General features: G+C 56.8%; 1 protein-coding gene across 1 annotated transcript in view; it reads right to left on the reverse strand.

Annotated features, from left to right (window-relative positions):
- Positions 1-27,550, reverse strand: part of PRKAR1B (protein kinase cAMP-dependent type I regulatory subunit beta) — a gene marked incomplete at its 3' end in the record, with an annotated part of 80,968 nt that overhangs the window by 46,665 nt on the left and 6,753 nt on the right. Inside the window, exons 3-4 of the mRNA XM_082671589.1 lie at positions 20,400-20,570; positions 17,604-17,695 (exon numbers count right to left, since the gene is read on the reverse strand). Of these exons, the coding sequence (XP_082527715.1) occupies positions 17,604-17,695; positions 20,400-20,570 (263 nt within the window). The remainder of the gene's footprint in view (positions 1-17,603; positions 17,696-20,399; positions 20,571-27,550) is intronic.

Below are 27,550 nucleotides of genomic sequence, written 5' to 3' on the forward strand. Positions count from 1 at the left end.
CCTGCAGTCTGGCACGCCTCCCCTCCCCCTCCCGCGCCCACCTGCCCTGCATCGGCCCTTTTGGCCGTGGCTCTGGGTCTGCAGATGCTCTGGGTTCCTTGGTCCACGTTCCAAGGCACCTCCTAAGCTGCTGTGAGCCCCAAATTCACGGTCTTTCCTAATCCAATGGACGTCGCGTGGTGCGCTGGGCCCTGGCACTGTGGGGCCAGTCCTCCTAAGTGAGCTTTGTTCACAAGTCCACGTGGCCTCCCGCTGGCTGCAGGTGACGGGGGAGCCCGAGGCAGGCACCCCAGGGCAGGGACAGGACACCCCAGCCAGTGCGGAAGCTGAGCCCTGGACCACCCCTCCCAGGCCCCCTGGCTCTCTCCCTCCCTCCGCTCCGGGGGTGGCCACACCAGAGTCACCCCATTCAAAGCCTGGCCGTTTCCACCCATGCCCTGGCCACCCTCCAAGGCCGTAAACGTGGGCGTGTGCAGGGCAGGCCAGCCTCTGGCGTCCGTCTTCTATTTCAAAGACCCCCTCCCGACGTCCTTGCGCCCAACCACAGGGGCTGCAGTACCTAAGGGCACTGGGCTCTCCCCACACGGCCCCCCGCCCAGACGCCCTGCTCCCTGGGCAAGGGAGCTCCCCACGCTCCCTCCCACCCCGATAACCCTGAACTCCTCCAAACCAGAAGCAGCCTCTGCATCCCACCCCCAGGATAGGCTCGGCACAGAGGACGCTGGGTGGACGGATGAAGGAATGAAGGAAGGAGGGAAGAGGGGCAGGGGTGGGGTGGGGGGACGGCACTCCCTCAAGAGTCTGGGTCCCCCTCTCCGGGCCCAGCACCATCCTAGGAGATCTGGCGTGTAGTTTCTCACTTTTCACTGGGCTTCTTGACAGGCTAAAATCTGGAAGCGGATCCTCAGAGGAACTGTGTATCTGGCCAAGGTTCCCAGCGAGACCCCGGTGGAGCTGCACTCCAGACCCAACCCAGAAGGCTCTGCGGCTTTCTTACTGGGTCAGGCAGGAGCCCAAGTCACGGGCCCAGCTCGACCTCCTGCCGCCCGAGGTCAGCCCAGGGTGAGGGCACAAACGAGGCCACCCGGCGGGGTCTCCCCATGTCCTCAAATGCTTAAGCCGCTCGCCCACCTTTGAAACAGTCGAGCTTAATGAGGCGCGAACCCCATAGCCAAACTCTCTAGCCACTGCTCTGGGCACGCCAGAAACCAGGACAGACTTCGAACCCGGGCTGTGGGTTAGCTAGGAATGTCGTGTTCCTGCAAGATCCCAGTGTGACAACCGTCCCGACAGCCCTGAGATGTGCTGAGGGGTCTAAGGGACGGGTCACGTCCTCCCATACGAGGCAAGGATAGTAAGAGCGAGCATCAGCGTCAGGGTCCTCACTACGCTCAGACGCCGGGGACATGAAGCAGACGCGCGCGCGTCCCAGAGCGCCAGCCAGCGAGCGCAGGGGGCGGGGCTACCCTCCTTGAAACTTTTCTCTGAAATATTTTCAAAATAAAAGTTTAAAATTTAATCAAAAGACAAATAGGCGCTTCCCTGGTGGCGCAGTGGTTGAGAGTCCGCCTGCCGATGCAGGGGACACGGGTTCGTGCCCCGGTCCGGGAAGATCCCACACGCCGCAGAGCGGCTGGGCCCGTGAGCCATGGCCGCTGGGCCTGCGCGTCCGGAGCCTGTGCTCCACAATGGGAGAGGCCACGGCAGTGAGAGGCCCGCGTGCCGCAAGAAAAAAAAAAAAAGGCAAAAAAATAGATTTCACAAAAATCTGGACTTTCAAGCTCCTCTGGAAAAATCTGGTACCTGGCCACCCGGGCCCACTCCCCAGGGCAGAGGCCGCCACGCTGGGGTCCTGCTTGCTGTAGGCCCCGCCACCTGGTCAGCTTCCCCGCAGGCCCCCGAGTGTCCTGGACTCTGGGTCAGAAGCACGCTGACGCCCAGGCCTCGCTTCCCTCTGAGAACGGGGACCCGAGAGGGGCCGGCCACAGAGTCTGAGGACCTGACCAGCGGTGCACACGGTCAAGCCGCTCCCTGGGACACTGGGACGCAGGCCTGGAGCCCGGAAGGCTGGGGACGTGTCAACCGCCTCCAAGATCCCCTGGGACCCTATCCTGCAAACAGCTTCAGAGAAACGCCCTCTCCCCCCACCCTGTGAAGGCCGCAGGGGGGCCTGTGGACAGGCGGACAGAGGGAAAAGCAGATAGACGGGACCCTCGGTCTTCTGGGGCGCAGCGAGGTGAGGCATGAGGCTGAGGGGCTCGGCAGCCAGGAAGAGGGCCCAAATTGCAGCTCCCGGACCAGCTGGGGCCTGGCAGGCCAACCGCTGGGCCTCAGCCCGTCATCTGCAAAGTGGAGCGACTGACAGAGCCGCAGAAGCATCAGTGCCACGCCCGGCACGTGGCACGTGCACCAACGGCTACGACCACTGTGTCCCTGCCACCACGCGGCACTACACTCACTCGATGCCGGGCTCCTCCAACAGGGGCTTGGGGTCTGCTGCCAGCCCCGGCCAAGGAGGCCTGATCCCAGGGCCCCTCCTGCCCCACCAGAACGGCCCCTCCCTCTCTGACAGCTGGAGCACAGTGACCCCAGGTGGCCGACACCTCCCAGCCAATGGCCACCAGCTGTAAGAAATAACACGGGGGCAGCCCGTGTGGCGGTCACCATCTCCCCGGAGGTAACATCTTGGGAGACCACAGCACAGCACCCAGGGTGCCAGCACTGATGCCATCCAGATGCACCAGGACCCCACCCCAGTCCCTAACCCCTGCTCGCCACCCATCTGTCCTCCGTTTCTATAACTCTGCCACGCTGAGAATGTTATTTAAACGGTGTCACGCAGGATGTAGCCTTTGGGGACCGGCCTCACTCGCACACTCCCCTAGAGACTCATCCAGGCTGTCGTGTGTGGCAGTAACGTGTTCCCTTTTTTGGCTGACTGCTGTTCCATGGTATCCACTCACCCACTGAGGACACCTGGGTTGTTTCCAGTCTGGCACTATTACAGATAAAGCTGCTATGAGCAAAATTAACATACAGGTTTTCACGTGAACATAATTTTCCACTGCTCTGGGATAAACGCCCAAGAGTGCAATTTCTGGATCACATGGCAGTTACGTGTTTAGTTTTCTAAGAACCTACTAAAATGTCTTCCCGGCTGTAACAGCTGCCGTTCCCACCGGCAACAGCCGAGAGCTCCATCTCCGCCTCATGCCCGCCAGTGGTTTGCACTTCAACCATCCTGATGGGTGTAGAGAGATGTGCATTTCCCGCTGCCTGAGGAGCTGAACACCTCCTCGTGGGTTTGTTTTCCATCCGAGTGTCCTCTCTGGTCGAGCGTCTCTTCATGTCTTTGCCCAGTTTCTAACCGGACTACTTGGTTTTGTATTGTTGAATCATGAGAGATCTTAATATGTTCTAGATACCAGTCCTCGTTCAGATGTGAGTCCTCAGCTTGTCTTCAACCCACGTTCCACGTGTCTCACGCTGCCCTCCCTGGAGGAGAAGGTCACTGCAAACACCTTGTATCCGCCAGCCTTGCGACCCTGGCCAGCACCCGAGTGCGTGTGGCACCCAGCAGGCACATAATAAGTGCCGCGGAACGAGCATCCCTAGAAAACCCTGAGTTCCTCAATTTGGCACACTGTCATTTAAATTTCAGTCCCACGCCCAGATAAACAGTGCCGTGCACGCTTGGCCGCAGAGTAACTTTCCCCCTAACTAGTCCCAGAGCCATCAGCAGAAGTTGGAGAACATGCCTCACATAATCAAAAACCCATCTGCAGATCTCACCCTACTCCCCACGTGGAGATAACACACTTAGCTGTGACTGACAGGTTGTCCCCCAGGGGCTCAGGATGAGCGAAGCCCCCGCCAAAGCCCAGAGCCCTCTGGGCTCGGACCCTCTGCCTCGGGGGTGTCCTGGTGTAGGGACGAGGCTCCCTCTTCACCAGGCTCCGCCACTCCCGCCCTGCTGCCCACCCACCTCCACTCCTGCCCACCAGAGCCCCCCAGAGCTTCCACAGCCAGCCCACCCTGCTGCGAACCTTGTCTCCTTCACGAGAGCATCGAAAAGAACGCAACACTGCAGGATTTATTTGCCAAAAAAAGTGCAAAACTTGTCCACTGAAAACGACAGAGGATTTCTGAGAAACTAAAGATCTAGATAAACGGAAAGACATTCCTGTCCATCACTTAGAAGCCTCAGTACTGACAAGACGCCAGTTCTGTATCAAATCCATCTATAAATTCAGTGCAAGCTTTTTAAATAGAAAGTTATCTAAAATTCATATGGAAATGCAAAGGCCCTAAAACGGTCCAGACGATTCTGAAAAAGAAGAACCAAGTGCCAGGGTTTACACGACCTAATTTCCAAACTCACTGTGAAGCCACAGCCAACAAGACTGTGTGGTGTTGGTGTGATGATACGGCACACAGATCAGCGGGACAGAACAAAGCGCCCAGAAATAAACTCTCACGTTTATCCTCAGTTGATTATTGATGAGATGCCGAGACATGTCAACGAGGAAATAACAGTCTCTTCCACAAATGGTGCCAGGCACCCAGACGTCCACTGAGAACACCACGGCCTTAGACCCCCGCCTCACAGCACACACAGTGACTCAGAGTGGATCACAGACCTCATGGGAGAGCTAAAATGATAAAACTTCTAGAAGAAAACATGGTAAAGGCTTCATTAACGTGGGTTAGGCAAAGAGTTCTTAGATAAAACAACAGAAGCATGATTCTTGAAAGAAAAAAATTGATAAACTGAACTTTAAAAGACGTGAAGAAGATGAAAAGACCGAAACACAGACTGGGAGAAAGTAACTGTAAACCACGTATCTCATTAAGGGCTTGTATCCAGAACATAGGAGGCGCTCTTATAACTCAACAGTAAGAAGACCAAGAACTCAAAAAATGAGCAAAAGATTTGAAGAGACGTTTTGCCAAAGAAGTTGTAGAGGAAAAGTATAGGAGAAGACACCCAATCTACTTAGCCAACAAGGAAACGCAAATCAAACCCACCACGAGACGCCACAGCCATTAGAGTGACTAGACTTGGAAGACAGACGGCCCGGAACCTCAGCAGGATCAGAGAGATGGGAACCTCATCACTGCAGGTGGGCCTGGAAACGCGCAGCCGCTTTGAAAAACAGGTGGTTTCCTAAAAAGTTAGACGTAAAGGTAGCCTCCAACCCAGCAATCCCACCGTTAGGAACCCACCCAAGAGAAACGGAAACGTGGGTCCACACGAAGACTTGCACAAGCGTGTTCACAGAACCGCGAGCCCCTGAGCGACTCTGCCAGGCCCGGGGCTGTCATCACCCCACCCAGCGCACTGAGCCTCAGGTGTGCACAGGGCCGAGCAGGGGGAGGCAGGGGGGGGGGACCAGGGTGCAGAGATGCTCTACCTGACGGAGATGACAGCTCCCGTGTCCGGAGCAGCCCTGAACCGTCAAGGAAGACCCATCTAAATCCTGCCTGCCTCACCCACTCCAGGCTCCTGACGCCCCCACCCCAAGGGTGGGAACCAGGCCAGGTAAGTCATCTGTGTGCAGACGCACGTCTGGGAGAGGACAGAAGCAGGACAGTGAAGTCCCAGTTCTCACTGGGTGGACGAGGCCAGGACCCGAGGCCCGGCTCTAGGGAGCTTCAGCACCACAAGCCCAGCCTCTCGGGGATTTTTTTTCTTTTTAATTAACTAATTTATTCATTTATTTATTTATTTTTGGCTGTGTTGGGTCTTCGTTGCTGTGCGTGGGTTTTCTCTAGTTATGGCGAGCAGGGGCTACTCTTCGTTGTGGTGTGTGGGCTTCTCATTGCGGTGGCTTCTCTTATTGCGGAGCACGGGCTCTAGGCACGCAGGCTTCAGTAGTTGTGGCACGTGGGCTCAGTAGATGTGGCTCAGGGGCTCTAGAGTTCAGGCTCAGTAGTTGTGGCGCATGGGCTTAGTTGCTCCGCGGCATGTGGGATCTTCCCGGCCCAGGGCTCAAACCCCTGTCGCCCGAATTGGCAGGCAGATCTTAACCACTGCGCCACCAGGGAAGCCCTCAGGGACTTTTAAGGAACAATTTCAGCGCTTCTGGACAGACGTGGTGAAGTTTAGACTCGTGAGCTTTCCCGGTCCTGCAATTCTGAGCACCGAGTAGCAAGACGGGGACACAGAGGACGCAGCCTCTTCCTCCCAGGGTCCCGGCTAATGAACGGCAGCTATTAAACCACTGAAAAGAAGAGCAAAAACGCTGTTCCTCACAGAGCTGCTCTCAGAATCATCGTTATTTCCACCCAATTAAGCCTTGTCTTCCGTGAAAGCATCACTTGGAAATGGCCCTGTTCTGGGTCCAGACCCCTGAACTCGTGACAAGCCACACAAAATCACACGACGAGGAAACTGCTCGGACGGGAGCCAAGCTCCACACTGCAGCACAGGTAACTAACAGGAAGCCACGTTAAACAAACTAAACTAAAACCGAAATTTAGGCCTTCCCTGGTGGCGCAGTGGTCGAGAGTCCGCCTGCCGATGCAGGGGACACAGGTTCGTGCCCTGGTCCGGGAAGATCCCACATGCCGCGGAGCGGCTGGGCCCATGAGCCATGGCCACTAGGCCTGCGCGTCCGGAGCCTGTGCTCCGCAATGGGAGAGGCCGCAACAGTGAGAGGCCTGCGTACCAAAAAGTAATAATAATAAAGCAGCCCCTAACATCACCACCTCTCAGGGCCAGAAGCTCAGAAGCCCGGGGGCCATCAGCCATGTAGGCCCTGCTGCTTTCCAGAAGCTTCCCTGGGCTCCTCCCCACAGTGCCCCGCCTGGACGTGCACGCAGCCAAGTAAGGGGCCCGCAGAGGGAGTCACCTTTCCCAAATGGGGAGCAGGGAAGAGCGCTGAGGACGGGCTGAGCGGGGACCATACGCGGGTTGCTTCACCCCCGAGTTCCCACCTCCTCACCCATAAAACGGACAGAGATTAAGACACACCTGAGGGGTCACCGTGAGAGATGGATGGAATCAGGTATGTCAGGTGCCCGTGGGGCGGCGCGGATGAAGCTGCAATAGATGCAGAATCAACACCAGCCTCGTCCTCCTTGGAAGGACCTGAGACACCAAACGCTTCTGGAAGAAAACTGCCCTTGGCTCCCAGGGCCCCAGGCTACACGTCATGCAGCCTCACGTGTCCCACAAACACTCCCACGGGAGAACCCACGAGAGCCCTCTTGGGAGGCAGCTCCCCGCCACATGGAGGTTCCAGCCCTGGTCCCCCCACCCCCCGCCAAGCCAGGAGGCAGAGCCGCCCGCCTGACCCCACCTGTAAAGTGGGGAGGGTCCCAGGGTCACGTCGAAACCAGGCTCTTTGGTCAGTGGTGCAGGGCTGGACTGCCCTCAGCCTCCTGCTTAGACTTGGGTTACAGGGTCCAGCCACAGTGACTTAACAGACTCAGTCAGACTGGGTTAAAACAAGGTCCACTCCTAAGGCCCACAGTGGACTCCATCCCTGCCCAAACCATGTGGTGCGACACAGCTGGGGCGGGGCAGGAGTGCCGGAGAGTCCACAACACCCATCACAGGTGGTTCCTAGGAAGGCCAGCTGAAAGGTTAGATGAGCTACACACACCTAACGTGGTGTGCCCACCCCCACCACCTTCATCATCACCATCACCATCGTCATCATCACCATCACCATCGTCACCATCACCACCATCACCATCATCACCATCGTCACTGCTGTTGCCTAAAAGGAATCCCATAACCAAGACAGGGACCCAGCACTGCAGGCAAACGTCAGGACTGAGCCATCCCAGGCTAGACGCAGCCCCTTCCTTTACGTATTCAGGACTTACTAACACTGACCACCTCCAATGGTACCACCCCGGTTAAAGACACCATCACCTCACCTGGGTTAGCAAAACAACCTCTCAACTGGTTTTTCTACTTCTCCTTGGTCCCCTACACCTTCTACTCTGAACACAGGGTTAGACTGACCCTACTCAGGTGGAAGTCCTGACAGGCTAGGTATACGCTCAAGCCTTCCAGAGGCTCCCATCTCAGAGCAGAAGCTGAAGCCCTCACAGTGAACCAGAAGGCCCCATGTGTTCAGCCTCATTGTGTCTGTGTCCGCACTGCCTACTCCTGGCCTCTTTCCTGGCTCTGCTCTAGCCTCACTGACCTCTTTGCTGATTCTTGAACGTTCCAGGCATGCCCCTGACCACAGGGCCTTTGCACCTGCACCCCTGCTGCATGAATGCTCTTTTCCCAATTGCCTGCCTGGTCTACTTCCTCTTTCCCTCGGGTTTCTCCTCGAACCTCCTTCCGAACAAGGCCTCCCAGGCCACCCCATCCCCCACTCCTCCCTAGAACCTGCTCCACCTCACGCACCGTGTCCTCCAGCTGTTTACTTGTCGGCTCTTCATCTCTCCCCCGAGAAAGGAGCTCCACGGTGGGGAGGGTACCTCTGTTCACAGAACACCTCTGGCCCCTGGAGCAGGATGTGCCGTGAAGGAGACGCCACACCTGTGAGATGCACGGCTAAGCACGGCCTCCGCCACGGGGCACGTCTCCAATGGCCACCTATGATGCAGAGTCCAGAGACACCTCTGGGCATACGAGAGCCCCCCTGGGCAAGGGTCCCTCCTCCTCGCACTGGGGGTGAGGACAACCCTACCTCACAGGTCCACTGGGTGCCACGAGATGGGGCGAATGGCTGCTCACAGGGCCAAAGGCCACGCGGACAGGAGTGGCGGGATCTGCAGCAGGAACTGGCCCATGTGCCTCTGAGAGACGAGGGTCCCCTCCGAGCACACGAGGGCCGTGGAGGCCACGTCCACCTGCCCCCAGGAGCAGCGTCCCCAGAGCTGTGTCTCCTCTGACGGAAGAGCAGTATGCATCTCCCCACCTGCTCCCCAGCACTGGCCCCGACGGCCAGGCTCAGCCTCGCCACATCCCAGGACTTGTGTCCACAGTCGAGGGGCAAGAAACCTAGGAAGTTACAGGGTGGGAAGAGCCCAGGGAGCCAAAGGGTTAAAGAGCTCCGTTTCCGACGGCCTGAGAATTAGGATGGAGCAGCTGACAGAGACGGTGTGTCCTCCCCACAGCTGTTCCCGGAATCAAAGCGCATCTTTGTTTGCCCGACTCTTAGCAACTGTTGCATTTCCTGAAGGACACGCGTGAACCAGCTGTCATCTCACAAGATGCAACGTGGGGTGGGCTGGATCCTCAACGAAACGAGAAAACACTGACCGTCAGGGGGCGGGGGGGGGGGGTCCTGGCTGTTCCCACCCGTGTCCTCAAGTGCCAAGAAGGGGACCCACCTCAGCAGATGGGAATGCGGACCCCCAGGCAGGACCCATTGCAGAAACAGAGCCGCAGACAGCAGCCCGCACACGACCTAGCGAGAAAGCCGCCCCCACGCGCCTACGGGATGTGAGGTGGCCGTGACGGCAGGAAGCCAAGACAAAAAGGAGCGTCTCGCACTGAAACATTTACAGGTGGAACCAGCTGACGGCTGAACTTTCTCTCCAGTGGTCCAGGGCGGGGGCAGGGGCGGGAGGGAGGGAGAAACCAGACTGGCCATGACTGACGTCCCGAAGCCGTGGCTCGTCACACCATTCCCGCTGCTGTTGCAGCCAAGGACATACCCGCCCCCACCCGGCACCAGACGCTAAACAATGGTCATTTTTAACCTGAGAATCACCGAAATGCTTTTCATGACACCAGACAAAAAAAGCTCCTTGGTAGTAAGAAACACACACACACACACACACATCATACCACATACACACATGCACTACACACACACCACGAACACACACACACACACACACCACACACACACACCACATACACACACACATACCACGAACACACACACACCATACCACATACACACACCACGAACACACACACACCCCTCCAGCAGAAGGCAGGGTCACCTCCCTGCCACCCCTTCCAGAACGTGAAGCCGGCCCCTCTGAGGTCCAGGAGGAACAGGCCGGGCTGCGGGGCCGCTGTGAGACCACATCCGGGAAGACGCCCCAGGAACTGTCCACACAGGGAAGACACCACGCACCTTCCTGGCTTCTTCTTGGACTTCTGTTTAATGAAGCGGCAGCTCTCCACTGAGTTCGTGGCCCAACCCAGATTCAGCTCACCGGCCTCACTCTCTCGCTCCACCAGCCACAGCCCAGCTTGTTTTCTGTGCCTCCTCTCGCCCCGCTGTCCTTTGCCTGTGCTGCCCCCGCCGCTCGAACGCCTGCCCCACCCCTCTCCTGCCTGTCCTTCAAGACCTGGTTCAAAGGTCACTGGTTCTGCGAAGCAAGCACCCCGACCCCAAGGGACACGAGACCCTTTCCTCCTCTGTGGACCCCCAGCATCCACCAGATGCCGGTGGGACCACCCACGTCCCAGGAAAGGATGACTCACTTTTTAAACGTGGGTCCCCCGCGGGAGGACTCTCGACGGGAGGGGGGCTGCGTCCAGGGTCCCGAAGCGACGAGACAGCACGACGCTTCAACCAGGGCCCCCGTTCTGCAGGACGAGGGGCGGCCGCGTCCCTCTCTCAGGGCTGCTGTAGGGCTGGGAGGGACCCAAGCTCTGGCAGTACAGAGCAAAGTCGGTGTGACTAGCGCTCTCACCCAAAGGAGCCATGAGCGGCGCGGGACTTTGCCTCAGGAAAACCAGTCGCTGCCCCCCAGAACCTGTGTGACCTTGGCCCATTACCTGCCTTCTCTGAGCCTCAGTTTCCCCATCTGATACATGCGGGGGCACCTGTGTCTGCGGAGAGGCTGGCTGGGCCCCGGCCAGCTGGTGAATTCCCCACACCCGGCTGGCAGGCAACTTCCTACTTGTAGTGACCAGGGCTCCAGCGTGGACCCAAGCCAGGGCCCCGGGTGTCCTCCATCCTGGGGCTGGGCCAGCACTGTGAGGGGTGGGGGCCAGCTCACCAGCAAGGCCATCTCGAGGGCCCCACCTTTCTAGAGAAATGGCCCCTCTTCGCGCCTCCCTGGCCTCAGTTACCCCACTGCCTGCGGGCATCTCCAATCACGTTACGGGGTGATTGTCAGGTGACATCAACAGTGAACCGGCTGGTGTGAGAAGACGTGTCTGCAGCGCCCTGGAGACCTCTCACCACCGAACTCTACAAGTTTTAAAACATTATAGTACCAAATAAGCGAGATCGTGGGCGAGGTTAACAGGAGATTAGGGAGCTGGGTGATGCAAGCACGGCAGGAGGCAGGGCAGCCCAGGGCGGCCCCGTCCCCGCCGAGGCTCACATCCCAGCTTCCCCCGGGCCCAGCTGGGTGGCCGTGGCAGCTCGCTTGAGCTCCGTGTGCCTCCATGCTTCATCTGCCCAAAGCCGCCACAACGAGGCCAGCACCGTTCTAACGAGATGCAGACAAGGCCTGCGATCGGGCTCTGGCTCAGAGCTCGCCATGACGCAGGCTCCAGGGTCCCAGGTCTCAGCCTCACACCGAACACGACTCCGACCCCGCAGGGTCACACGGCCCACGACATGCGAACCTGGAGGTCTCCTCTGCCCAGAGTGAGCCTGGCTTTGTGCAAAACGAAAATCAAACTTTTTGCCAGTCCAACCCATTAAGCATCTCCTCGGATGAGGCCCTGCATTTTCCAAAATGCTAATCTTGGTTTTTAGTATTGCCTGAAAGGTCGGCAGCAAACCCCGAAGCTGGAGCCAGGCTGCAAGAGGGGCTGAAGTGGCTCAGAGAAACAGAGTCTGTTCCCTGAACTGACTGTGAATTCAGCAGACGGGTGTGCTTTTCCCATCACCCGGGGGCCCGAGCCAATTTGTGGAATAACAGACTGCAGAGACATGCGGGTGGGCGGAGACAGACAGCTGTGCGGCCAGGGGTGCAGCCAGAGGCCTGTCTTAATCAGAGCTGCAGGGAGCACGAACCGCTGCCAGCAAGGCCGCCCCAGGGTGAGATTCCTTCACTGCCGCCCGTCCGCCCGGCCGTCTGGCGGCTCCGGGAACGAGGCCCCGGCCGTGGGCCCGAAATGCAGTGCGACTGCCTGGACCCTGCCCCTGACGCACACACGCAGGGCCTCCTAATCATCACGCTTCTGGCTTCCATGGGCGCTCCGTCTCCAGGCACCCTGAGTGGGCGGGCAAGCCGGGAAGGGACCTGATGGAACCCAAGGGTCCCCACCTCCCTCCCCCGGGCCTGGTGCACCCTCGGGGGACAGGCTGGGATCCACAGCACCTGCCAGGGCTCTGGAGCATCCTGTGGCTTCCTTCTGAGCCTGCTTGGGCCCCTGCGTCCCCAGGAAGGACAAAGTCTCTGCCATTGCTCACAAGAGCAGAAGCCAAGTGAAGAGGCTGCACCTGCCAGCCCCCCAACCTGGACCCTCCCCAGGACTACTCAACTCTTCAGCAGGGCTCTGGAGGGGCCCGCCCAGGGCACGAGGACATCCCGCTCCAGCCCCAACTCGGACATGTGCTGCTTGGCCTGGAGCAAGGGGCAAGGGCCCTCCCCTCACTGTTCACTGAGACAGGGCGACAAGCCAGCCTCCCAGAGTCCTTCCTGCTGTGTCCTGAGGCCCAGAGTAGCCCATTTACCTACCTCAGGCCCAGGATGGAGCAAAGAATGACTGTGGAGTGGTCTCAGGGCCAAACCAGCCCCTTCCTCAGACTAAGCACTGAAGGGCGGAGGGGTCTGGCTATGGGCTCCATCTGATGGCCAAGCCAACCTCAGAGGGGCAAAGCTGCATCCAGAGAGATGCCCACTAACTTAGCCCTACCCACAAGTCGAAGGGCCAGAAAGATGATGATGGTGATGGTGGTGACAATGGTGATGATGGTGATGATGATGATGGTGATGGTGATGATGATGGTAATGATGGTGATGGTGATGAAGATGGTGGTGATGGTGATGGTGACGATGGTGATGATGATGGTGATGATGGTGATGATGGTGACGATGGTGATGGTGATGAAGATGGTGATGGTGATGACGGTGATGACGATGGTGATGATGGTGACGGTGGTGATGATGGTGATGATGGTGATGATGGTGATGGTGATGATGGTGATGATGGTGACGGTGGTGATGATGGTGATGATGGTGATGGTGATGATGGTGATGATGATGGTGATGGTGATGATGGTGACGGTGGTGATGGTGATGATGATGGTGGTGATGGTGATGATGATGGTGATGATGGTGATGATGGTGGTGATGATGGTGGTGATGATGGTGATGATGGTGATGATGATGGTGATGTTGACGGTGATGGTGGTGATGATGATGGTGATGATGGTGGTGATGGTGATGGTGGTGGTGATGGTGGTGGTGATGGTGGTGATGTGATGATGGTGATGGTGGTGATGGTGATGGTGATGGTTGTAGGGCGCGGTCAGCTAACTGCCACGCAGCAGGAAGCTGAAGCAAGCTGAATCATCCTTCCTGTGGCCACTGCGCTTGCGCTAAGTATACTAATGAGGTTTTAAAGTAGCGACCTATCCGATGCTGGCTCACAAGTCGCACCATCAGCGAAAGCCAATCACAGAGCGACACATGTTCTTAATCCCTATATAAGCAGACTGCTATAGGATTGCGGGGTCTTCCTTCCATCTTTTCTTTAACCAAGCTGTGCTCCAATAAAGTGTGATACGAGAAGAATCTTGCGTGTGGCGACTCGTCATTCTGCTGGTCGGAGGCGGCTCGCCGCAGATGGTGATGATGGTGATGATGATGGTGATGATGGTGACGATGGTGATGGTGATGACGATGGTGATGATGGTGATGACGATGGTGATGATGGTGACGATGGTGGTGATGATAGTGACGATGGTGATGATGATGGTGGTGGTGATGGTGATGACGATGGTGATGATGGTGACGATGGTGGTGATGATAGTGATGATGGTGATGATGATGGTGGTGATGATGGTGATGGTGATGATGGTGATGATGGTGATGATGACGGTGATGATGATGGTGATAATGGTGATGATGGTGACGATGGTGGTGATGGTGATGATGACGGTGGTGATGGTGATGATGATGATGGTGATGATGATGGTGGTGATGGTGGTGGTGATGATGGTGGTGATGATGGTGGTGATGGTGATGGTGGTGATGATGATGGTGGTGATGGTGATGGTGGTGATGGTGGTGATGGTGATGGTGGTGATGGTGATGATGATGGTGGTGATGGTGGTGATGATGGTGGTGATGGTGGTGATGATGGTGATGGTGATGATGATGGTGGTGATGGTGGTGATGATGGTGATGGTGGTGGTGATGATGGTGGTGATGATGGTGATGATGGTGGTGATGGTGATGGTGGTGGTGATGATGGTGGTGATGGTGGTGATGGTGGTGATGGTGATGATGGTGGTGATGATGGTGGTGATGATGGTGATGATGGTGGTGATGGTGATGATGGTAATGGTGGTGGTGGTGATGATGGTGGTGATGGTGGTGATGGTGATGATGGCGATGGTGGTGATGATGGTGATGATGATGGTGGTGATGGTGGTGATGGTGATGATGGTGATGGTGGTGATGATGGAGGTGATGGTGGTGGTGATGATGGTGGTGATGGTGATGATGGTAATGACGGTGGTGATGATGATGGTGGTGATGGTGATGATGGTGATGGTGGTGATGATGGATGTGATTATAATGATGGTAATGATACGCCCACGGACAGTATCTCACTCTATCCTCACTGCAAGCCTCAAAGTAGGTTTTATTACCCTCATTTGACACTTGAGAAAACTGAGGCTCTGCCAGGTGCTGTGGTTTGGCCAAGAGACACTCTTCTTATTTAGGGAGTGGAAACTGAGGCTCCAAAGTATCCGCACAGACCCAGAGAAAGCCTTCGAGAAACGCCGACTAGAAACGCCGCCCCACCCAGAAGGAGGCCCGGCAGTCTGGGGTAGGGGCTCTGTCCCTCAGCCACGCTGCATTACCTTCTCTTAAAGCAAAGGGCTGGAACACAGTCTTCGCCTTGTCTCCCCGCGGATGCGGCTCCACGCAAGCTGAAAACACTGACAAGAGCGAAAGCACCCAGCCCTAGACCGTGGGGTCTTTTTGTCCCAATCCTGCATTTAGCAGGAGGGATCATAGAGCAGCACGTGGCTTCTCCCGCACGGATTCACCCACATGGATATTCTAGTACCCTACTCATGCCGGGAAGCAGAGGGAGCAGCAGGCAGCACCCACAGCGAGGCTCACCAGGCGCCCTGCAAACTTGGAAAGAACTGGGCGGCACGCGCCAGACCGCAACTGAGCAGAGACAAAGCTGCGAAGCCCAGCGTCCAGCGCACTGAGAGAAGCAAAGGCCCTGGATGCTGCACCGGGAGATGTCACGTGGAAGGTCAGGGGACAGCGTCTCCCTGCCCACGGCCTCTGGAACCCGCTTCCTGAACCGTCAGCCCGTCTCTTTAGAAGCCGTAGCCAGAAACGGGAGCCTGTGCGGGCTTCGATCTGGAAAGTGAGTTTTCCTCTGTGCAAAACAAAAGATCTAAAGCAGACGCTTCCCGTGTGAAAGCTTTCTTTCCAATCCAGCCTGGAAAAGAGGAATCTTAATCCAACCATCTGCTTCCTCCACTTCTTGTCCACCTGGCTCTCGGATGCAGTAAAGTCTGAGGCAGAGGGAGCCGTGTGGCTCTGGGAACTTAGGGCCGAGGGCGCAGGACTCCAGCATACGTTTCCTGGACACACACACCCGGAACGGCCCAGAGAGGGAGTCCAGCTCAGCTGCCTCGGCCAGGCTGGCCCTAAGCTAAGACTTTCTGAACCTGCTGCTACCTGGGAGCTGGAAGGGGCCATGAAAGGGTGTGACCTGCTGAAAAGCATTGTGATTCTGAGTCCAAACCCTTTTGTTCTGGGCAGAAGAGTCCAGGCCAGTGAACCACTGAGCAGCTTCCAAGGCCATGAACTGAGCAAAGTGTCACCAGTAATCAGAGAAACGACACCCTCTCTCCTCAAACGTGAAATAAGGCGATCGTACCCGGTGTGTCCGGGGCAGGGGAAGCCAACTCAGCAGAGGGAGATGGGGGAGGGCGACCGCGAGGTGTCTCACACGTGTCCACCTTCCGTGGATCCACCAGGAGCCGGCAAGTGCTGGAGAGCAGAGGGCGTGGTGAGGCTGACTCCCCCAGGGAGCGGGCACGGACGGATGGGTCCAAGACGGAGGACCGGCCAGCCCCGCCCCTGCCCCGTGCCACGGGCTTCTGCAGACAGGGCATCTCCACCTCAGCCTGGATCACAGCCACCCCGCCTGGGAAGTACGCTGCGGGCGAGGAGGGACCACCCCCAATTGCAGGTCCTCTGGATGTCCCTGCGGCCCTCCTGGGACCAGCCAACACAACGTATCAAAAGCCTAAAAACCCACACTGGCATGCCAGCCACCCTATCCTGCAGAAGCACCATTCCTCGCTCTTCACTGAGACCCCGCACCATGGGAAACTAGAAACGTCCACAGGGACTTGGGCAAGGGGAGCGGTGGACAAACCGACCCGTCCCTTGGTGGAGCTGCACGTCCACAGCCACCGCACAGTGGCCACACGGGAGGCCCCCGGCCCGCGCCACGGAAGGTGTGTGTGTCCCACCTGTTTCCACATGATACGCACGCGGAGAACGGCCTGGAGGGGCCAGTCCAGGCCACGGCTGGTGGTCACTGTGGGGAAGGGGACGCAAAGTGGCCTCTTCTCCCTTCACTCCGCGTATCTGTATGTCATCTGCACATCTCGCATGGACTGTTCTCAAAATGTGCTCGGTTATTCTAATGAAGAATCACCGTTTGCCAAGAACGGAAAAAAAAATTTTTTTTCAAACATCATTTACCCTTTGATCCACGTCGAGGAGTTTATCTTAAAGAAACAGACAAATACTCCCGACGAGCATACGAGTATGGGCATGTCATCAAAATGCTGTTTATCATAAAAAACGCAAACAGCCACGGCAGGAGAGCAGCCACATCACACAACCCTATAGAAATGGGGACCACAGACCACGAAAGCCTCTACTGACAAAGAGAGACGCTCACCACCTCTCAAGTGCGACAAACTACGGAGAACGTCATTCCGTTTTGTGACAATACAGGGTTACGGTATGTGCATAGATTAAATCCTGAAGGACTGCCCCCAAAACATTCCCAGTGATTATTTTTGCTTTGTGGCTTAACGTTTTCCAGTTTTCCCAATTATTTACATGCTCGCCATTGCCAAGCAGAGCATCCCAGCCCCTTCACTGCCCCCAGGCCCCTCCCTGGAGTAACTCTCGCCCCCATCCCACGTCCACCCCTGAGGCCCTTCCAGCCCGTGCTGAGCGCCACCCCAGCTCAGTCACCCTCCCTCAGGACCCCGTGCTCCGCGGACAGACGTGCATTTCACCCGTAAGCCCACGAGGCAGTGAGTTCAGCTCGGGCACGGCAGGCCCTCTGCAAGCAGAAGAGAAGTCTTGCCGTGACAAGGTTGGCCTGCGGGCACTTTGGATCCCAACCCAGATTTGAGGCGGCAGCCCAAGTGTACACAGCGCTAAATTTCTAGAGGCCACCCCTGCCCCATGAGCCCGTGCTTCCAAAACTGACCCGTGTCCCCTGGAGTTGGACATCCCACCAGCCCCATTCCCGCACCTACCTTCTCTCGTTGTCGTCCAGGTGAGCAAAGAGCACGTTCTTGGAGATGGCTTTGGCCAGTGCCGTCATAGTCTTGTAGTCCTTGGGGATGACCTGCGGGGAAGCCCAGGAGAGTCAGACCTGTGGGCACCCTGGACCAGGGCCTGGACCCAGCTAGCCCCTTGGGCCCTTCCTTGACCCCGAGAAATCGGGCCACTCAGCCTTCAAGGTGTTATTACCAGTGAAGGTAGACAGAAATCTTGAAATGCTAGCTGCATGTCACAATTTTTGGAAATCTGAAAAATAAAGAAGAGACAAGGGGCCCAGAGTGACCTGAGAATTGGCGTATCGTCCAGAACTCGGGGTCTTGGTAGACAGATGCCGGTGGGCTTCAGAGCCTGTAAAAGATGCTACAAGGGGGCTTCCCTGGTGGCACAGTGGTTGGGAGTCCGCCTGCCGAATGCAGGGGACGCGGGTTCGTGCCCCGGTCCGGGAGGATCCCACGTGCCGCGGAGCGGCTGGGCCCGTGAGCCATGGCCGCTGAGCCTGCGCGTCCGGAGCCTGTGCTCCGCAACGGGAGAGGCCACAACAGTGAGGGGCCTGCGTACCGCAAAAAAAAAAAAAAAAAAAAGATGCTACAAGGCCTCCAGGCCCTTGGATTATTATGTCTTTTGTTTTTATTTCTTTACTCCACTGGCTTTTTTTAGGTAACAAATACTTGTTGAAATATTTGAAAACTGGAAAAAAAAAAGATACCTTGACCCAAGGCTGGCTCCACCCTTTCAGGTGGTTATGGAAGGGGTGGGTAAGGGCCTGGACCTTGTTGGCTAAAATGTGGGTAAAAAGTCATCCCCACGCCCGCTGAGACCAGCCTGGAAAGCTCGAGGTGTGTCCGGTGAATCAACGCCCAGCTGACGACCAGCACTGGTATTTCCAACGCCAAGATTCCTCCCTCAAAAGACACCGAGGGGAGGCTGTCTGCACCGGCACGTGACCCCCACCTCGTGCTCAGCTGCCCCGAAATCTCTTCCAGGCTGGGGGCGGGTGGTGACGTCGGGACCCCGCATGTGGTTACGCCGCATCTAAAACCATGGAACCCTTTACAAAGGAATCCCTGAGGGGCAGGATGGAGCCCCTGAAAAGCCACTCCAGCTCCAGCAACTGTGTAACAGCTCGGACGTGCAGGCCTCGAGAGGAAGGTCTCTTCCTACACGCTGCACCCCTCCCCTCCTGTAACACCCTGGGTTACTGTGGTGACACTCCAGCTCCAGCAACTGTGTAACAGCTCGGACGTGCAGGCCTCGAGAGGAAGGTCTCTTCCTACACGCTGCACCCCTCCCCTCCTGTAACACCCTGGGTTACTGTGGTGACACTCCAGCTCCAGCAACTGTGTAACAGCTCGGACGTGCAGGCCTCGAGAGGAAGGTCTCTTCCTACACGCTGCACCCCTCCCCTCCTGTAACACCCTGGGTTACTGTGGTGACACGTCACACTTAGGGAACCAGCTGGGCGCCATCCTAGCAACTAAACCCACATGTCTGTCCTGTTTCCTTGGTTTTACCCAGATCCCACCCAGGCCACATGCAGTCGCCGTGGCCCTTCAGCCCCTCTGGTCTGTGACAGTTTCTCAGAGGACGACTGGCAGTGATTTTGCAGAACGTCCCTTCGTCTGGGTTTGTCTGGGGATCTCCTCCGGGCTGGACGGTGGGCTTTTAAGCTGCACTCTTACTGGTTTTATTCCCTGATTATAAAAGGACTCAGTACCAGGGAGGGACTGGGCATGGTTGTTTCATGGGGACAGAGGTTCAGATTTGCAAGATGAAAACATTCTGGAGATGACGGCGGTGACCGTGGCACAATGGTGAGAATGTGACCTGGATGCTAAACATGGTTAAAGAGGTGCTGTTGCCCAACTGTCCCCAAATTCACGTGTCGAAGCCCTAGCCCCCATGGTAAGGTGTTTAGTGATGGGGCCTCGGGAGGTGACTGGTGTTAGGTGGGCCCCCAAGACAGGATCCGCACCCTCGTAAGTCGAGACCTAAAGATCTTGCGCTCCCCACCCCCCCGCCACGTGAGAACAGGCGAGAAGGCGGCCACCTGGGGGCCAGGAAGAGAAGAGGGTTCTCACCAGAAACCCACCCTGCCGGCACCTGGATCTTGGGCTCCCAGCCTAGAGACTGTGAGAGGGTAAATGTCAGTTGTTTAAGCCGCCAGTCTTTTGTTACGGCAGCTTGAGCTGACACAGACGTCAATTCTACTACGCACATTTTGCCATATTATAAAATAAATGTTTGTGATAGGTCAAAAAGTAAAAATAAAAAGAATCTTTTTAAAGAGTAAAGCTGGCTGTAGAAATGCGTAAGATGGAATGGCAGGCACGCCCAAGGCAGGGCTCAGGGGCACACGCAGCCACCAGTGCTCTCACGTCGGGGAGGCCCCTGACAAAGGGGTGCCCTGCTCAGCAGGAGGGCCGGAGAGAGAGGGAGGGTGACGTCCAGGGCGGGGGCGGGCTACCCCCAGGCGGCTCTGAGGCTGGGGTCCAGCCTCGAGGGTGAAGCCAGAACAGGACCCACGAGGCCCTGGACACGGGGCTCCTCCTCCCACACCCCACGACCTGGCCATCCCGCCCTGTCCCCAGCCTACTGGGGTCACAGAACCATGGGGGTGGGGTGGTCCCAAGAGAGCCTCAGGCAGGTGCGCACCGGGCTCAGGCCAGCAGGGACCACGACGACCTTCTGGAAGAAGAAGGGAGGCCAAGGCCCCGACGCCTGGGATGCGGGCTGGGATGCAGGGCGGGGGGGGGGGAGTCGAGGCCCACCTTCCGCACGTAGGACACGGCATCCTCCTCTGTGTACACTTCGGCGCTCACTCCCCCACGCCGGTGCCGGGCTTGCACCAGCGGGTTGGGCGGCGACGGGGACACTTCCTCATCGTGCGAGTCCAACTGGGAGGCTGACTTCTGCTGTGCCAGGATCTGTCGGTTTTCTTCCTGGAGGGGGGACAACGCAGAGCGGGTGAGAAGAGAGGCCATCTCGGCAGAACCCCAGAGTCTGTCCCGGGAGGTCACGGGGTCCCAGGAAGGCCGGGGACCCAGCGCGTCCCAGCCAGGCCCGCCCGACCCGCCTCCCTGGACTTCAAGGCTACCTCCAAGCCCACCTCTTCCCAGCCCACAGCCCTGCCAGCCACAGAGCCCTGGCTCCAGAAGGCTTTCTGTTCCTTCACACTTTGAGCAACGTGTCAAAGTTGCTACCAGACCCCAGAGCTCAGCCCACAGGGTCCAAGGCCCCGGCGAGCCTCTGAGGCCCCCCAGCCCCACCGGTTCACCCGAGGGCAGGAAGTGCCCCCGCTCTGCTCACCAACGTGCAGGAAACAGGAGGTGGGCGCGGAACAGGGAAGCAAACCTCTCGTCTTCTTCCCGCGCTTTTCATTACTGCTTTTTAAAAACTCTGTTTACACACAGAGGGCGCAAAACCCAAAAAGTGCAAAGGTACATGGAGTGACGGGGTCTCCCACAGCCGACCCTCCAGCTCCAGTTCCCCAGAGCAACCTGGCAACCAGCTGGTCCCTGGATGGGACCGGGCTTCCCAGCACACGGCCCCGGATGGTCACAGGAGGAACCAGCTCTATAAGCTCTTGCACCTACACACGACCCTACACAACAGCCAAAGCCAGGAGAGCAGCTCCGACTCACGCCAACATACACAGGGTCTTCATCCAACACCCAACGCTTCCAAGGCTGAGGAACAGCCCCAGGTGCCTCGTGGGCAGGAAGGAGGGGTTTCCCTGAGGGTCAGCTCTGGACACACCAGCAACCACCGATCGCTCCAGAACTGCCTTCCAAGTACTCACCTTGCCACTCCTCTGTTACCGTGACAACAGTCATCTCATCCTTTCTGAGACCAGCGCCAACATCTTCCTGGAGCCAGGAGTCACTGGGTTATTTCCCACCCTTTGTGAATTACTGGGTGACACGCCGGAAATGTGTTATTTACATTGTACGTTAATTCTACTCAAAGTTAAGACTGTCAGTAAGACTCCCACTTTTATGGAAATCATTACAAACGTCACTGACTGTTCTTGTAAACCACGAATTTTCACTATCAATAGAAATGTCAGTTGCATCTCAAGTGAGAGACTCTGGGCCTTTGCTCTTAGAAATTATTAAAAATAAGAACAGTAAGGGAATTCCCTGGTGGTCCAGTGATTAGGACTCCGAGCTCTCACTGCCGAGGGCTCGGGTTCAACCCCTGGTTGGGGGAACTAAGATCCCACAAGCCGTGTGGCCAGAAAAAAAAAAAAAAAGAACAGTAATATACACAAAAATGAGTCAGTGGGGTCTTAAAGCGGGATTTGGGAGACATGAGTGGGAAAGGCCCCTGCACTGCAGCGTAAACTGTTTATAGTGACACCGGGGCTCTGCCAGCGCGCAGGAGAGAGGAACCAGCAGAGGCCCCGGGCCACCAAAGGACGTCCGGAAGGTCAGGCCATGTGAGAGTGCCCAGGCTCGGAGGTGACGGTGACACGGGGCAGAGACGTGGGCAGTGATGAAGGTGAGGTCGGGAGGAAACGACCCCAGGCTTCCCGTAGAAGCGAGGGAGCCGACAGGCGCTTGTCTCAGCAAACGAGGGAACTTCTCTTAAGTTGAGGTAAAATTCGCACAACATAAAATTAACAATCAGCCGTTTTAAAGCATGCAAGCCTGTGGCATTCGGTACATCCACAATGTTACGCAAACCTCTCTAACAGCTAGATCCAAACGTTTCATCACCCCAAAATACCCGGGTACCCCACTGGCAGCCCCTCCGTGCCCTCCACCCAGGCCTAGCACCCACTAACTTACCTTCTGCCTCCGTGGATCCGCCCATTCTGGACATGGCCATGGACAGAATCATACGGTACGTGCCCTCCCGTGTCAGACTTCTCCCACTCGGCACGCTGTCTTCAGGGAGCACCCACGTTGTGGCAGGTGTCAGCACGTCTCTCCTTTTGGTGGCTGAATCGTACTCCGTGGTGTCACATCTCGATGCTCCATTAGTGAGCTGGTGGACATGGGCTGGCTCCATCCTTTGGCTGCTGTGAGTAGCGCTGCCATGGACGTGAGGGTGCACGTGTGCGTCTCGGTGCCGTGTTCAATTCTTGGGGATACCCCTGGGGCAGGAATGCTGGGTCCCACGGGGGCTCGTGCTCAGCTCAGTGAAGAACCTCCCAGCACTCTCCACCAGCCGCTCCCAGCAGCAGTGCCATCCCCCAACACCTTTTGCCACTTTCTGTGTATGGATTTGGTTTTGATCTGGCCGACGTTGAATTGGGTTCTGGACACACTGACTTCGAGATAACGGAGCGACCTAGCCTTGGGAATGGCCCACAGACCCTACAGACAGTGGCTGACCCAGGGTCCGCAGTCACGGTGAGGACCCCAGGCTCCCTGTGCAGCCACCAGAAGCCATTTGTCTTCAAGAAAGCCGCGGCCCAGGCCTTGTTTTCTTGGACCAGTAAGCAGCCCTGTCCTGGCACGGAGATGATTTTCCGTCTCTGGCAGCAAAGGGTCAAATGAGGCAGGATACAGGTGGTTCAAAACACGAAGCCACTTCAGGGGATTTTGAGAGGACACGGGGCGGGGGGGGGCCGGGAGCCAGGGCCCCCCAGGGCGCAGTGGGATGACCGCCCCCAGGCTCTGCCTCGACCACGCCAGACCGTTATTTCTGGATGGCATCCCTCTCCCACCCCGGGAGATTCCGGGAAAACCTCTAATCCTCAGAGCTCCCCTTTCCTGCCTCCCGTTTTCATGCTGCTGAGTTGTCTTGGCTGTGGATGGTAGAGGGCACGGGGTCAGGACAGGCGATCAGGCCAAAGGAATCTTCATAACAAGAGTGTGGGAACAGTGTTTCCAGAAAGCTCCGCGGCCAGAATCTGCCCCGAAACGCGGAAGGCAGCTCCAGGGACCGTCCCCGTCCTGCCCTCGGGACCCAGAGCTCCTGGGCCTTGAACGACGTGCTTCGTCGCCTTCTGACCACGTTCTACTACGCGAGGGGTGACATGCAGGCTTCCAGCCTGAGACAACACGGAGGGGGTCTAGGGAGACTGTCCAGGCCTGAGCTGACCCCCCCCCACAACAGCACACACGCCTGGGAGCCTGGGACAGTGGAATCCCTCCCCTCTGCTCCCCTCCCTGTCTGGCTGGGCAAGGACACCGGCTGCCCCATCCCTCGTAGGGGATTCCTAGGGTGAGGGACGTCCCGCGTAGGGGATACCTAGGGTAAGGGACGTGTCCAGGGCACCCAGCCACCCAGCGGCAAGGCAAGAAGAGAAACACAGAGCTTCGATCATTTATTGAGCACCTTCTGTATACCGGGCCTCAGACAGAAAATGCAACAGGGAAAAAGGCATAGTTCTTTCATGAAGGAGGTTACTGTTAGAGCTCAAACAGGACAGAGATGGTGGTCACAGCAAGACAACGGGTGAGCACCACCAAAGGACCAGGTACAAGGGGCTGCACCAGCAGTGGCAGGCTCTTAGACCATCCTCAGCAAGGAGGAGTCCAAGAGGGCTTCCTGGAGGAGATGCCTCCTGAGTCCACCCAGATGAGAAGAGCTGAACCAGGGGACGTGGGCAGTTCTGAGCTCACCCCTTGCCCCCCTCCTCCCCAACCTGTGGCAAATTACAGTTTGTGTGTCTCTTCATGACGTGGCAGCCCTCTCCAATGTTTGTTTCATCCATCTCTTCGGAGTCAGACTCTGATTTTATTGTCTGCTATTTCTTCGATTTCTGCTTCATTAACTTCTGCTTTTACCCTTATAATTTTTCCTCGTTTCTGTCTTGCTTTCTTCCTCTATTCCTGGCTTCTCAGGTGGCACCTGCGCAGTAGGTTGAAAAGGGTCCCTCAAAAATTCATGTCCACCCAGAACCTCAGAGAGTGGTTTTATTTGGAAATAACTCTTCACAGATACAATCAAGTTAAGACAAGGTCATCCTGGATTAGAGTGGCCCTAATCCAACGATGGGTGTCCTTATAAAAAGAGGAAGTTTGGACACAGACACACAGGGCCGAACACAGGGGCAGTCTGGTGATGCGTCTGCCAGTAAAGGGCAGCCCCCAGAAGCTGGAGGGGGGCTGCGGCGGACCCCAACCCCCGTCAGAGCCCCCAGAAGCGACCACCCCTGACAAAGCGTTGATCTGGGGCTTCCGGCTTCCAGAACTGTATGGCACCCGAGGAAACTACGACACACGGCTCGTTAATTTATCATCTGATTTTCTAATGAAGCTATAAATTTTCCCTAAGTACCAATTTTGCTGCATTCCACATGTTTTGACACGCAATGCTCTTATTGTCACTCAGCCTAAATATTTCCTCATTTTTTATCGTGACAATCTTTAACTGATAAGCCGAGCAAAAGCTCACTATTGATTTCCAAATGTATGCAGAGGCTTCTGGCTCTTTCTGGATTTTTCTGGCTACCTTTTTATTAATAATTTGTAACTTCATTGGGTTATAGTCAAAGGATTCGGTTTCTGAGTGAAAAAAAGACTTAAACTCATCCTGGGACCCCTTGAAATAACACGTTGCACTGGGTACTTCATTCTCAAATTCTAAAGTTCTGATTTACACACACCTTCCCAGGATCTCCGATGTGACCGGATGAACACAAGGCAGATGCCGTGTCCTCCCCAGTCACGGCCCCACTGTCACACAAGCTCGGATGGGAAACGCTGTGCTTCCCAGGGAGCTCACCACCACGTCCTCAGCACCCGGAACAGCGCCCGGCACAGAGCAAGTGTTCAGTAAGTATTGGTGAGATGAATGAATGAATGAATGAAACCTTTTGGGAGAACTGGTATAACTATCAGTGGGTGCTCTGAGCTTCATAATCCTACTTCTTAAAATACAACCTAAGGAAACAATGAGAGACATCAAAAATATATCTGTACCAGAATGGCCCTTGCAGTGCTTAAAAAAATTTTTTAATCCAACAAGCAACAATAAGAGATTGCTTAGGGCTTCCCCAGTGGCGCAGTGGTTGGGAGTCCGCCTGCCGATGCAGGGGACACGGGTTCGTGCCCCGGTCCGGGAAGATCCCACATGCCGTGGAGCGGCTGGGCCCGTGAGCCATGGCCACTGAGCCTGCGTGTCCGGAGCCTGTGCTCCGCAGCCGGAGAGGCCACAACAGCGAGAGGCCCGCGTACTGCAAAAAAAAAAACAAACAAAAAAAACGAAAAAAACAGCAATGAGGCACCACTACACACCTATCGGGACAGCCAAAATCCAGACGGTGACAACACCAAAGGCTGGCGAGGGTGTGGAGGGGCAGGAACCTCATCCGTGGCTGGTGGGGATGCACAATGGCACCGCCACTTTGTTTTTTGTTTGTTTGTTTTTGTCTTATTTTGTCTTGTCTTTTTTGCCGTGCCACACGGCTCGTGGGATCCGAGTTCCCCAACAAAGGATTGAACCCGGGCCCTCGGCGGGGACAGCGTGGAGTCCTGACCTCTGGACGACCGGGGAACTCCTGGTGCAGCCACTCTGGAAGACAATCTCGTGTCTGTCTTCAGGCAACCCAGCAATTGCACTCCTGGTATTTATCAAAATGAGTTAAAACTTACATCACATAAAAATCTACACACGGACCTGTATAGCAGCTTTATTCACAATTGCTAAAACTTGGAAACAACCAAGACGTCGTTCAGCAGATGATCGATAAATAAACTGGGGTCCATCCAGACAATGGAACATTATTCAGCAATAAAAATAAATGAGCTATTATTAAGTCATGAGAAGACTTGGAGGAAGCTTAAGTATGTATCACTAACTGAAAGAAGCCAGTCTGAAAAGGCTAAACGCTGTAGCTAGAAAAGGCGAAAACTATGGAGACAGTGAAAGGATCAGGGGTTGCTGGGGGCTGGGGGGGGGCGGGGGGGAGGGGCGAACAGGTGGAGCAAAGGGGATTTTTAGGGCAGTGGCTACTCTGCATGACGCTATGATGATGGAAACATGTCATAGGTTTGTCCAAACCCACAGAACGTACAACAAGAGCGAACCCTCAGGGGCGCCGCGGACTTCAGTCAATAGTAGCGTATCAGTGGTGGCTGTCATTCCCTCGAAGCGCTGGTTGGTGCTCTGAGGCCCGTCTGAGCCTGGGGAGGACCCCGGCCACCAGTGTCTCCAGCCACCCCTGCACCCCCAGCCTCAGCCTCCCGCAAAGCTCGCTGCCTCCACCACCCTCCAGCAGACCTTGGGACCGGCTGCCCGGTCTAAGAGCGCCCAGGACCCTCCCACCCGCACTCAGAACCCTGGGAACCCCAGCCCCCGCACCCCAGCTGCTCTGCAAACCCTCCTCATTCCACCTTCCCAGTGCCCCACCCACTCGGCCTCCCGGACGCCCGCCCCTCAGTGAAGCAGACATCCGAGGACCAGGGAAGAAACCATCGGGCCCAAAGGCATGGGGGCACCCACTTTCTTTTCCTTTTTAATTTCAAAGACTTGGTTTCCCTAGGTAGTTATAGGTTCACAGCAAACATCACAGGGAGGCACAGAGACTTCCCACATGCCTCTTGTCCCCTCGCTCGCACACCCTCCCCGGGGCCTCTCTACGCTGCAGAACGGGAGCCACCAGAACACGCCCAGACTACAGCCTGGACCACCGGTCCCCGCGCCCTGCCACCTCCAGACGGCCTCCCGCCCACCCCAGCCTCCGGCCCACCCAACGCTCCAGCAACCGCCTCCGCGGCTCCAGCCTTCCACGGCTCCGGGGTGGCACGAGCTGCCCCCCGGCGTTAGCCGCCAAGCCCATCGTCCCGAGGACAAGCCTTCGTCCAGAGAGCGTGCTCCCCGAAAACGGCCCCACGGTAACCCTCGCCACCCGCAGGGCACGGCCTCCTGTCGGCCCCCAGGCTGAAAGCGGACTCACCCCCTCCACCCTGGCTTCCCCAGTGGCCCCCCAGCACCGGAAGGCCGGGGCAGTCAACGTGCCGGG

Source organism: Grampus griseus (genome assembly GCF_964374135.1).
Source record: "Grampus griseus genome assembly, chromosome: 14".
NCBI lineage: Eukaryota > Metazoa > Chordata > Mammalia > Artiodactyla > Delphinidae > Grampus > Grampus griseus.